This window comes from Mustela putorius, unplaced genomic scaffold (genome assembly GCF_011764305.1).
Source record: "Mustela putorius furo isolate JIRA1106 unplaced genomic scaffold, ASM1176430v1.1 tig00003976_pilon_pilon_pilon, whole genome shotgun sequence".
Lineage (NCBI taxonomy): Eukaryota > Metazoa > Chordata > Mammalia > Carnivora > Mustelidae > Mustela > Mustela putorius.
In genome coordinates, this window is record NW_025422118.1 from 3,228,940 (window position 1) to 3,241,580 (window position 12,641).

The 12,641-nt window shown below is 38.3% G+C and overlaps 1 protein-coding gene across 2 annotated transcripts in view; it reads left to right on the top strand.

Annotated features, from left to right (window-relative positions):
- Positions 1–799: 799 nt before the first annotated feature.
- LOC101673184 (A disintegrin and metallopeptidase domain 3-like) overlaps positions 800–12,641 on the top strand; it is a 121,637-nt gene continuing 109,795 nt past the window's right edge. For both annotated transcript variants that reach the window (XM_004777700.2, XM_045070997.1), the window contains exons 1-3: positions 800–1,057; positions 1,586–1,668; positions 8,595–8,650. In XM_004777700.2, the coding sequence (XP_004777757.1) occupies positions 1,000–1,057; positions 1,586–1,668; positions 8,595–8,650 (197 nt within the window). In that variant the 5' untranslated portion in view covers positions 800–999. The remainder of the gene's footprint in view (positions 1,058–1,585; positions 1,669–8,594; positions 8,651–12,641) is intronic.

Here is a 12,641-nt window from a genome sequence, read left to right on the forward strand (position 1 = left end):
CCCTGATCTCAGGCTCCAGGAATGGAGTCCTACTCAAGCTCCACACTCAACCTGGAGTCTTCTTTCCGACTCTGTCCCCCAGTGCTCCTCCCTAGGCTTGCTCTCTCTGAAATAAATAGATAAAGTCTCTAAAGAAAAAAAAAATTGTCTGGGGAGAAAAGTCTTTGTAAAACGGAAATTACGCAAGTCATCAACTTACATAGTAAGCCAAAAAATGAATGTTCTTTCCAAATTATTCCCTTTGCAAGTGTGAATGTCATATTGATGGAAAAAAAGTTTACATTTAACCTTTCATCCGCCACAGATTTTCCTAGGAAGCCAAGTTATATACAATGGAATAAATAAATAATGGGAAAATAAAGTTGTTCTTACAGGATCATTTTACAATTGTGATTTGTGTTTTGGATTTTTTAATTTTTTTTTTAATTTTCGGCCTGGTATTTAAATTGCAATTTCATTAAAACACATACATACATCCATTACATATTCAGCTTTATATTTAGTTTTCTTAACCAAAGAATTTTCTAAGAAACAAAGTTATTTACCACAGAACTGGTTCAGTACTATATGGTGAATTGCCATTTTCAGTTTTCCTTCCCCACAGTAATTTGGCTATTGCGCCAGAAAACCATGACGTGGACTATTAACATTGCCAAGCACTTCACCAGCAAATGGCCCATCTGCAGAAGAGAAAATGCACTTTATGATCCTTACATCATCCCTTAATGTGTTTCCAGTGTCTACGTTTTGGAAAATAAAAGCCCAAGCCCGTGAAGGCAGTGGCACCGAGTGGCGAGAGCCTCTCCGCGCGCCTCCCTCTCCAGCGCAACAGCGGCTGCGAGGGCTAGTCAGCCCAAGAGGGCGGGGTGGGCACAGCGGCTGCTCCGCGGGAAACCGTGCGGACCCCAGCCCCACCCGCCGCGAGCGCAGGGCCCCGCGAGAGCGGCCACCGTTAAGCAGCCAACAGCCACCACCGCGCCAAGACCAGCAGGCCCCGCAATGCTGTCTCTCCTGCTGATCCTCTCAGGCCTGGGCAGGCTGACCTCCGCGGGCCCTCGTGAGTGAAGGACACTGCCCCATAGAGGGCCACCTGTCGCAGAGCCTCTGGGCGTGGCGGGCCCCAGAACTTTGCTCCAGAACCCCGGGTCCGGCTGAGGAGAGCCCAGTGTCTTGTCACAGCCCACTTAGAGTCAGCCTCCTCCTGGCCTGCTGCTTGGAGGGCTTGGAGCAGAACTGGGACAGTCGCCCCTCACTTGCCTGACCCTGAACTTGGAGGAGTGGGCTCCCATCTTCTGGGAGGTGGGGCCTTAAGAGCAGCACTTCTTCACCTGCTGGGGCTGAGGTCAAGTCTCAAAGTCTCTGGATGGTGGCAGGGTCCTGCTCCAAAGTGTATGGGTGGTGGAGGTAGCCTCTTCGTGTCATGTACAAGGTCTGATTTTGTGGCGGGTGAGTGCATGCGTGTGTGTGTGTGTGTGTGTGTGTGTTGGTGCTTGGAAGTTCAAGGAGTGACGGGATGTGACGGGACGCGGGAAGAAGGATGCTGCCAGGCACTAGGCAACGCTCACACGTGTTTTTCTTACTGTAGATCTTGAAACATCGCTTCTGCAAATTACAGTGCCACGGAAGATTGAGACAAATACCAGTGCTGGTGAAGTTTCAGAAACGCGTGTAATTAAGAAGTCACTTTTTTTTTTTAATATAAATGTTTTACTTTTACCGGACTAAACTGTATTTATTACTTATAAAACTTATTTTTACTGACCCAAATCAATTCATACATATATCTCTTAAAAATTTTGTGCTCTAATTACTGTGTTAGAGTCCTTTCGTCTGAATGAAAGTGATGACTTTTTCATTCATTAAGTAATATATGAACATTATGAAATTACTTTAAAACACAGACTCAGGGGGAAAAAAATGCCCCAAATTCCTATCACACAAAATGATATATGTAGTCACTGGACTATTTGTTTGGAAAATAGGGACATTTAAATATTCTTTGTAAGTGAGGTCACAATAAAATGTATCTTGTAACATGATTTTAAAATGATAATATATAAACTCTTTCATGCCCATATTTGAGTATATATATACATAATATAAAGATTTGTTAAAAGGAAAGCACTGATATTTTTAATCTGATTAAATAAAACATACATTGTCAAATCTAGATAGCACAGAATGTTTTTTAATGGTGAAGCTCTTTTCATATCAGAGTGATTTTTATGAAAGATTCATTAAGTATAATTTCTGTGATATTTCTATGATGCATATAATTTGTGCCCATTAATTATATTTATTTATACTTTACATTTTTATTTAAATTCCAGTTAACATACAGCACAATATTAGTTTCAGGTGTTCAATGTAGTGAGTCAACCCTTCCATGCAGCACCTGGTGCTCTTTACAAAAGTGCCCTCCTTAATCCCCATCACCTATTTAACCCTACTGGTAACCATCAGTGCTCTACAACTGAGAGTCTGTTTCTTCCTTTGCCTCTCTGTTTTAAATCCCTTTGCTTTTTTTGTTTCTTAAATTCCACATATGAGTGAAATCATGTGGTATTTGTGTTTCCCTGATTGACTTATTTGCTTAGCTTAATAATCTAGCTCCATCCATGTCCTTGAAAATGCGAAGATGTCATTCTTTTTTACAGCTGAGTAACATTCTGTGTGTGTGTGTGTGTGTGTGTGTGTGTGTGTATACACACATATAATGGAATATTACTCAGTCATGTTTTTTTTTTTTTTTTTGCATTTTTACCATTACTGACTATTTTATTTCAGACAGGTGTGGCCTGGGACAACATGGGTTATATTCAGATGTCTTAATCTCAGTCATGTATTTTTTAAATTTATTCTTTAATTTCCTGGTTGGCCCATTCATTGCTTAGTAGCATGTTCTTTAATCTCCAGGTATTTGTGTTGTTTCCAGAATTTTTTCTGGTGATTGACTTATAATTTCATAGTGTTGTGCTTAGAAAAGGTGCATGATGTGATTTCAGTCTTTTTGTATTTGTTGTGACCTGACTTGTGACCTAGTGTGTGATCTATTCTGGAGAATGTTCTGGGGCACTTGAAAAAAATGTGTATTCTGTTGTTTTAGGATGGAATGTTCTGAATTTATCTGTTCAGTCCATCTTGTCCAGTGTGTCTTTGAAAGCCGTTGTTTCCTTGTTGATTTTCTGTTTAGTTGATCTGTCCATTGGTGTGACTGTGATGTTAAAGTTTTCCACTATTATTGCATTATTATTAGTTCCTTTTTGTTTGTTATTTTATATATTTTTGTGTTCCCATCTTAAGTACAGAAATATCTGCGATTGTTATATCTCCTGTCAGACTGTATCCTTTATGAGGATATGGTGCCCTTCTTTGTCTCTTGTTACAGTCTTTGTTTTAAAGTCTAGTTATCTGATATATGTGTAGCTACCCTGGTTTTCTTTTGACATCTATTTGAGTGACAAAAATTTCTTCATCCCCTTTTCTTTTGCAGGTGTCTTAAAGGCTAAAAATGAGTCTCTTGAAGGTTCTGTAAAGATGGTCTTGTTTTATTATCTATTCTGATATCAATTTAACACAATATTTGGTCTGTTTACATTCAAAGTAATTATTGATAGATGTGTATTTATCGCCATTTCATTATTTTGTGTTGTTTCTGGTGATTTCTCTGATCCTTTCTTGTCTTTGTCACTTTTGGTCTCTCCTTTGCACTCAAAGAGTTCCTTTTACTATTTCTTGCAGGCCTGGTTTAGTGATCACAAATTCTGGGATAGTCTTTATCTCTGCTTCTATTCTGAATGTAACCTTACTGGATAGAGTATTCTTGGCTACAGACTATTCTCATTTAGAACTTTGAATAAATCATGCCACTTTCTTCTGGCTTGGCAAGTTTCTGTTAAGAAATTTCCTAGCTAGACTTATGGGTCTTCCCTTTTAAGTTAAGGACTTTTTTTTGTCTTACTGCTTTTAATACTTTTTCTTTATCACTATATTTTGCAGATTTAATTACAATATATCTTGGTATTGGCCTGCTTTTGTTGACTTTAATGGAAGTTCTCTGTGCCTCCTGGATCTGGATGTCTGTTTCCTTCCCCAGATTCGGGATGTCTTAAGTTATTATTTCTTCAAATAAATATTTTGCTTCCTTTTCTCTGTCTTCTTCTGATACTTATAGATAGCACAGAGAATTGTTAAGAACATGAATGCCCATCTCAGTTTCTAAAGATAGTAAATTTGAACAGTTATTTTTTAGATACATGCACACTCCTATTTTTAATTTTTGTGATTATTTGTAGGTTTGGTATAAGTCTGTAATCTTGACATATATATTTTTATCCAAATACATTTCTTTCGACTCAGGTAGAAATACAATATCTGCTTATAGATTACACTGATAATCATGAAGTGATTTAAATTAGTAATTAATATAAATTGCCATAAAATCCTATTAGTCAAAGTTTTTATTATTTATTTAAGTTTATTTTTAATTTACTTTTATATATTTTAAAATAGAGAAGGAAAGAGGGGGAGGGAAAAAGACAGCAAGCACAGGGAGCGGCAGAGAGAGGAGATAATTTAAGCAGGCTCCACACTCAGCCTGGAGCCTGACATGGAGGTCGCTCCCAGAACCCAGAGATCATGACCTAAGCCAAAATCAAGAGTTCAACTCTTAACTGACTAAGCCACCCAGGTGACCTGGTTTTAAATTTTTAGACAAAATTCAAGAAAGGATGATGTGTCCTTTTCATAGACTGGAACACAGAATAGAGCATAAGTTAACTAATCCTTCCAATCATTTAGTAATTTTTAAAAATATTAATGCACCTTTGACATGGAACAAATAAGGTATGAGAAAAGGAAATTATAGGTCCTTTCACTTAATTAAATATTTAAAAAGTGAAAGTAGCAAGTAATTGTAGAACATTATGACCAAGTAGATTTTCTCTTGTGTTGAAGGGTGCCTTAGTAGAAGAAAAATAAGCTGGTGGGGCGCCTGGGTGGCTCAGTGGGTTAAAGCCTCTCCCTTTGGCTCAGCTCATGATCCCAGGGTCCTGGGATCGAGCCCCACATCAGGGTCTCTGCTCAGCAGGGAGCCTGCTTCCCTTCCTCTCTCTCTGCCTGCCTCTCTGCCTACTTGTGATCTCTGTCTGTCAAATAAATAAATAAAATCTTTAAAAAGAGAGAGAGAGAAAGAAAAATAAGCTGGTGCAACTATAATAATATCAGATAAAGTTAAAGAAGCACTTCAAGAGAAGAAAGGTACCTTAATGACAATGCGATCCATCTATCCTGAAGATACCATACTAAATCTGTTTGTTTGTACCTGAAAACAGAGCTCTAAAATATGTAAGGCCAAAAATTACAGATTAAAAAATTTAAAATTAAAAAATTATCACAATAATTTGGGGAGATATCAACTACCTTTTTAATATCTGTAAGCTTACAGAAGACTGAACATGAGAAAGTTTAAAATGACTTTGGCAGAAAACGGTATCCGATGACAAAATTCACATTCTTTGCAAATGTGGAAAATTTACCTACATTGACCATGTGCTATGCCATGAAGAATGTCTTTGTTTTATGTCTTTGGGATGTCTTTTATGTCTTTGGGATGTCTTTTATGTCTTTGGGATGCAGGCTTTGAGAAGATTCCTATGAAGCCTTTTTTTTAGGTTATGGTCTTGTGAGGAACCCCTGTGGAAGGGGAGGGGAGGAAGAGGGAGGGGTGACGGAGACTCAACCGAGTCTCAACTAAATGGGAAGCCAGCATGGCCCTTCAATATCGGGAGTTGGGATGCGGGGGTTCTCGTTAAATGTGGGCGGTCTCAGAACGTTGTGACTCGGTGTGAGGTGGCCCTTTGTAGCTGAGGCGATTCCTGAAGAAGACTGGGAGATGAAAAGTGTCCTTATACTTAGGGATACTTTCTTTAATCTGAAAGGGGGGCCTGCACTGCATTCTTTCCCTCTTCTTTTTTTTTTTTTTTTAATTAAGATTTTATTTATTTGACAGATCACAAGGAGAAGGAGGGGCAGGCAGAGAGAAAGGAGGAAGCAGGCTCCCCGCTGAGCAGAGAGCCCGATAGTGGGCTCAATCCCAGGACCCTGAGATCATGACCTGAGCTGAAGGCAGAGGCTTAACCCCCTGAGCCACCCAGGCGCCCCTTCTTTCCCTCTTCTTTTCAGCTTCATTATTCTCCATAATTTTATCTTCTGTACCACTTAATCATTCCTCTGCTTCTTCCATCCTGGTAGTCATCACATCCACTCAGTTTCAAATCTTGGTTTATTACATTTTTCATTTTGGCCTGACTAGCTTTTAGGTCTTTTATTTCTGTGGTAAAGGACCCCCGGGTGTCTTCTATGCTTTTCTCAAGCCCAGCTAGTACGCTAGTACCCTTATGATTGTTGCTTTAAATTTTGGATCAGGTCGATTATTTATATCTGCTTTGATTAGATCCCTGGCTGTGACCTTTTCTAATTTTCTTCTTTGGGGATGAATTCTTCCTTCTTGGCATTTTCTCTAGGTCTCTGTCTTCTTCTGTGTGTTAGGAAAACCTGTCAGGTCTCCTGCATCCTAAAAGTAATGGTTTTATGAAGAAGAGGTCATACACTGTCCAGGGCCTGGTGCTTCAGGAAGTGTCTCTGGGGTATGCTGTGTGCACTCTGCTGCTATTGTTTGGCTGCTCTTTCCCTCAGGTCAGTCTTCTTCTGCAGAGTTTCTCCTTGCCTGAGGTGGATGTTCGGACCTTGGCCAGAGTGCGGCAAGTTTTAACCAGGTGTGCTCTTGTTTGCTTGTTAAAGAGATCTGAGAGCTAAAGTTTTACAGAACTCTATGGTCAGTAGACGTGGTGTGTGCAGGGGTTTGTGCTGGTCTTTTTGGGGAGGGACCTGTTGCTCTGGTTCTCAGGTACACTTGCCTGAGAAAAGCCGTACCTGCAGAGGGCAGGGGTATGGGGCTTGGTGTAAGAATTTTAGGTAGTCAGTGTTGATGGTATGCTGCTTGTGAAGCTAGTTTATGCAGGAGAGAGAAATAACACCAGCGAGCTCCCTTGTCCCCGGAGAGGGGAGTTCACACTTGCTGTTCCCTGGGAAGTCTTCCCAGAAGAGCAAACAGTCTCCCTTCATGTGCCCCAGGCATCCCTCAGATTGTTGCCTTCACCCTGTCTGTGTTGGCCTCCTGTCCTACTGACAACAGAGTGCAACTTGGGCTCTGTCCCAGGCAGGCTGCCTGAATTTTAAAACTCCAAACTTTAGGGACCTGGGCTGGTGTGGACCCATGCTGGTCCTCTGGGGGCAGGGTCTCACTGTTCTGGGACCGGTGCAGGTTCATCCCAGAAGGGCAGTCACAACAAAGCACAGGGGCATAGAATTTGGAGTAAAGTGCAGCAAAGGGCCGGTGTCCAGGATGGGTGCCTTCAGCGGGTGACTCTGCATAGAAGAGGGGCAGGGGAAGGGAATAGTGCCCATTGGCAAGGGGTAATGCCGCCTCTGCCCAGTACACCCCCAAGAAGTGGGAATGGTCTCTTTCAGTGCAGCCCAGGGATCCTCAGATCATGCTGTGTTTCCCTGATCTATTTGGCCTCCTTCTTCACAGGAGCACTGCAGCACCCTCAGGGCTCCACACCTACCACACCGGTAACTCTAAAACTCTAGTCTTTGAGCCTCACTGGTTGTAAAACCTGAAAATCAACCATTCTCATTTTCCCATTCAGTGGCTTTGGGGAAATGTTTCCTTGTGCTACCCACCCCCGTGTGCCTCTCTCTCTCCTCTCCTGTCTTGGCTCTCCTTGTGGCCAGGGCGCCCTCCCTCCCTATTTCTCCCCTAAACCATGGCTTCCCACCTCGTGCCTTCCACAATGTGGCCCCTTCTCTCCAGTGCAGTCCTTGGATTGATTTCTTGGGTATTCAAAATGACTTGATAGTTATTCCTCTGGGTTCAGGGGTCCTCCTGCTCTGCCATCTTAGCTCCCCACGACCTGTGCTGTATTCTTTAATTTTCAATTTATTCGGGCTAGAAATTGGAAAGTACAAAAAAGATAATTCAAGTTTCTTCAAAGATTATTGAGTATATCAAAATGTAACCATTTTAAATTAAAATTTCACTATGAGGGGTGCCTGGGTGGCTCAGTAGGTTAAGCCTCTGCCTTTGGCTCCGGTCATGATCTCAGGATCCTGGGATTGAGCCCGGCATCTGGCATCGGGCTCTCTGCTCAGGAGGGAGCCTGCTTCCCCTTCTCTCTCTCTCTCTCTGCCTCTCTGCCTACTTGTGATGTCTCTCTCTCTCTGTGTCAAATAAATAAAATCTTTAAAGAAAAATAAAATAAAATTTCACTATGATAGTAAAGTCTAATGACTGATGCTTTTAGTTTAGAAATAGATTTAAACTCCTTGATTTTATTTACATTGAATTATGATTAATTCTGTCATATATTCCAAGATTGAAGAAAGATAGCAACATACATGTACATATAATTTTGAGATGTGTGATACCATCTGTTTACATGATTGAGTACTTAAATTTAAGAAATTATGGCTTTTGAATTAAGAACTTTAGATTTCTATTAATTATTTTCTCTCTGAATACTTTGCTGTAGGTCACTTATGTCATCCAAATTGACAGGAAAACATATACTTTCCATCTTAAAAAGCAGTAAGTGGCCAGTTTTCTTTTCATACACTTCTTTTTTGTTTGTTTGATTTTTACAATCACTACCCTACGTTGAGCCTAAACAAGAGCTTGGCTATTGTATTTATTTAACATGTATATCTTTGTGATTTATGACAGATTAAAATTTTAAGTCTTCATCTTGAGATTTCAAGTCTAATATTGGAGCCAAATTCTAATTTAATGATATGGCTATTAATGTATATTAGATAAATTAAAATTATTCTATGTAACTCCTTGAAATATAACCATAATAACATTAATTAAGGGAATAAATTTATTTGTACATGTACAATAAATTTATTTGTTCATTTTCGTGTTATTTTACATACATATGTGACTTTAAGCATTTTACTTGATATTGGACCATTTTTTTTCTCATCTTGGTATAAAATATAATTTAATCTCTTAAATTTTCTGCTCTTTACTTTTGCTCTTTGTGGAAACCAGCAATAATCTTGTATGTATATTTCCACCATTTTCTAAATTTCATCTTTCCCTTAGATCAAACATATAGAAACTGATCAAAAATGTTTGTTTTTACACAATTGGAAATACTGTTTTGCCACTGACAGGTCTTATTTAATAATTTTAGTCTTTATTTAATTTCTTGCCCTGTGTATATATTTTATATCATTTTTAATAGAAAATTAGTAGATTTAATAGATAACAATAATTTAATAGATAACACATAGTATGTAATTATTTTAAGATATGAGTTTAGTTCCAAGAATTATTACTATAGAGTCCCGCAGTAAACATCTTGTTTGTATGTTCTTATGTAATAGAGATTTTGTTCTTTGGGCTCAATATCAAGAAATGGGTTTCTGAATTAAGAATTATGAATAACAATAATAATAGTAATAGTAATAACAACAATAAAAAGAAAAACAAAAGTAACTGATATTTATATACCGATTGCCAGGCATATTTCTTTCTTTCTTTTTTTTCTCTCTCTAGAGAGAGTGTGTACAAATGAGTAGTGGGGGCAGGGAGGGACAGAGGGAGAGGGAGAGAGAAAATCTTAAGTAGGCTCCATGCCTAGGTTGAAGCCCAACATGGGGCTTGACCTCATAACCCTGAGATCGAGACAAAATCAAGAATTGGTCACTTAACCAACTGAGTCACCCAGGCACTCCTTGTCAGGCATATTTCTAAACAATTTGCATGTAGTAACTGATTTTATTTCACAGCAACAGTCTTAGAGCCTCTTCTGTTATCAACATGCCCACAAGAACAATACATTTGTTATAATTGATGACCCTTCATTGACACATCATTATCACCCAAAGTGCATAATTTATATTAGTCTCAAATTTTTACATTAACTTTTTTCCTTTTTATTAAAAATAAAAAAGGAACATTCTGAGAATCACATAAACTATTAGGTTTTCACCATGAGTGACACACATGTAAGCATTTTGTTTATATATTTTTCATTTTGATAGTGAAATCCCAGACTTATTCAGTTCTTTCACTCCCCAATGCTAATCACAATTATGATACTGACACATACTCTTCTGTCATATTTTCCCTTCATTCATCTGTATGCCTAGAGAGTAATAAGAATATGTTTTCAGTATTGCCCTAAATAGACTTAAATGGCATAATACTCCTCTATATAATTTATTTATCTTAGTATGGTGGACTACTAAAGTGACCCAATTCTTTATTTCTCCCTGTATCTTCACTCTTTGCCATATAATTTGAGTTCCTGTCATCAAGAGGTGGAAAATTTACATCTTCCCCAGCCTCCCCACTCCCTAGCTCTTGGATCTGAGTTTATCTATACAAGGCCAATTTCATGGGTACATGGATTCCTCAGAGTCCCATGGTTAGAAATGCCCTGTATGTTGCTGCCATGAGAGTCTTAGTACTTCTGGGAAAAACAAACACGCAAACAAACGAACAAACCCCCCAAACCTCATATTTTCATTTCATCACAGGGCCCGCAAATCATGTAGCCCATTATTCTATGGGTATGTCACTTACTTTGGCCAAAAAAATGTTAGCTAACTTGATTCAAACACAGGTTTGAAAAAGCTCTCCTTCTTTCTTGGTCTCCATCTTGTTTCTCTGCCATCCCCCTGAGTATATGCTTGGGCCATCTTCCTGGAAGATAGAGACAGGTGAAGCACAGCCAAGGTACCCTAATTATCCCTAGATCAGCCAAACATTCAGCTGAATGAATAAATCCAGAATCCAGATGAATGAATGAATCACTCAACATTCAACTGAATGAGTGAATGAATCCCAGACCATTGAGCAAGATGGGCCACCATTAGCAGAACAATTATTACTACTCACTCATGACCCAGAAAGGTGAGCAGTAGATATTCATTATGTTATTGTATGTGGTTCTGGCTTTGGGGTTGTGCTTTTTGTACAACACTTTGTATGTTTTGGATATTTTGTATATTTTGAAATTCATTCATATTGATGTGTACAAAATAAGTTCATATATTTTAAATACATATGTAACTATCAAGTATATCTCATTTATTATTTATTCACCCATATTTATGACAGGAAAATGTGTATTGTGGGTATCCTGAGCATCAATGAAATTGATGGGTTATAAATGATGCAATTCTCAGGATGCTATATTCTACCCATTTTTACTTGAGGGTTTATACCAGTTTTCATTCACACCAGTCATTCAAAAACATTGCTTTTCTCTATATTCTCAATAAAACTAGTATCTTCAGTTATTTATTTTCACTAACAGATTAGAAATGGTATTGTATTGTGTTTTTTTTAAAAAATTTTTAAATTAACATATAATGTATTATTTATTTCAGGGGTACAGATCTGTGATTCATCAGTCTACACACCACACTCACAGCACTCACCATAGCACATACCCTCCCCAATATCCATCACCCAACTACCCCATCCTACCCATTCCCCTCCCCTCCAGCAACCCTCAGTTTGTTTCCTGAGATTAAGAGTCTCTTATGGTTTGTCTCCCTCTCTGGTTTCATTTTCCCCTCCCTACTGTGTTTTAATATGTGCTAATGCTTTATTCCTGTTTATTTTTTAATATCTTATTTATTTAAATGATCAATTAATTTATTTATTTGAGGGGGGCAGACAGGGAGAGTGTACAAGCAGGGGACATAGCAAAGGGAGAAGGAGAAGCAGGCTCCCTGCTCAGCAGAGAGCTGATGTGGGTCTCAATCCCAGGACCCTGGGATCATGACCTGAGCAGAAGGTAGCCACTTAACCAGCTGACCCACCCATGTATCCCTTTATTCTGTGTTAAATAATGTTTTCAATATGTTTTAATTGTTTAAGAGTAATCTTTTCGAATGTTCACTGACTATTCTAACTGAATTTCTTCCCCTCCGTTTTGTGTTGTGTTTTTTTTTTTTTCCTTTGGGTTTTTAGTTTTAATTATTTCTTTTGAGTAATTTCAATCCACGGCTTATCTTTCTAAATTTTTTCTCCATGATCAGATTGTGGGAATTTTTATTTATCTTCTCTAAATATTGCACATATGCTCCCCAGCCTATTGGTTTCCCCCTCCCCGTGTTTGTGGGATTCATTGCTATAAAAATGAAATTTTTATGTATCATTATATTCATTATTTTTATAGGTTTTCAGATTTTTCTCTTGTATCTCTCATATTCTGGACATATGTCATAATATTCCTATAGTATTAAAAATTTATTTTATATTTAAGATATAAATCTGAGGAGTTCAGTATTTTACAACTGTATTGTGTTCTGTATTGTGTTTTCCAACTTTTATCACTATTTCTTTATTTGCAATTTTATGCTGACTCAGATATTGTTTATTTAATATACTTTCACATTGTTTTCTTCAGTTAGAATATGCAGATGGCATGTTTTCTGGATCTGTACCTATTTGCAAATGTCCCTTTTGTTCTCATAATTGAATAACATCTTGGCAGTAGGTAGAATCTGTGAGTCCTATTCCTTTGCTATTAATTTTTATAACATGATATAGTTAA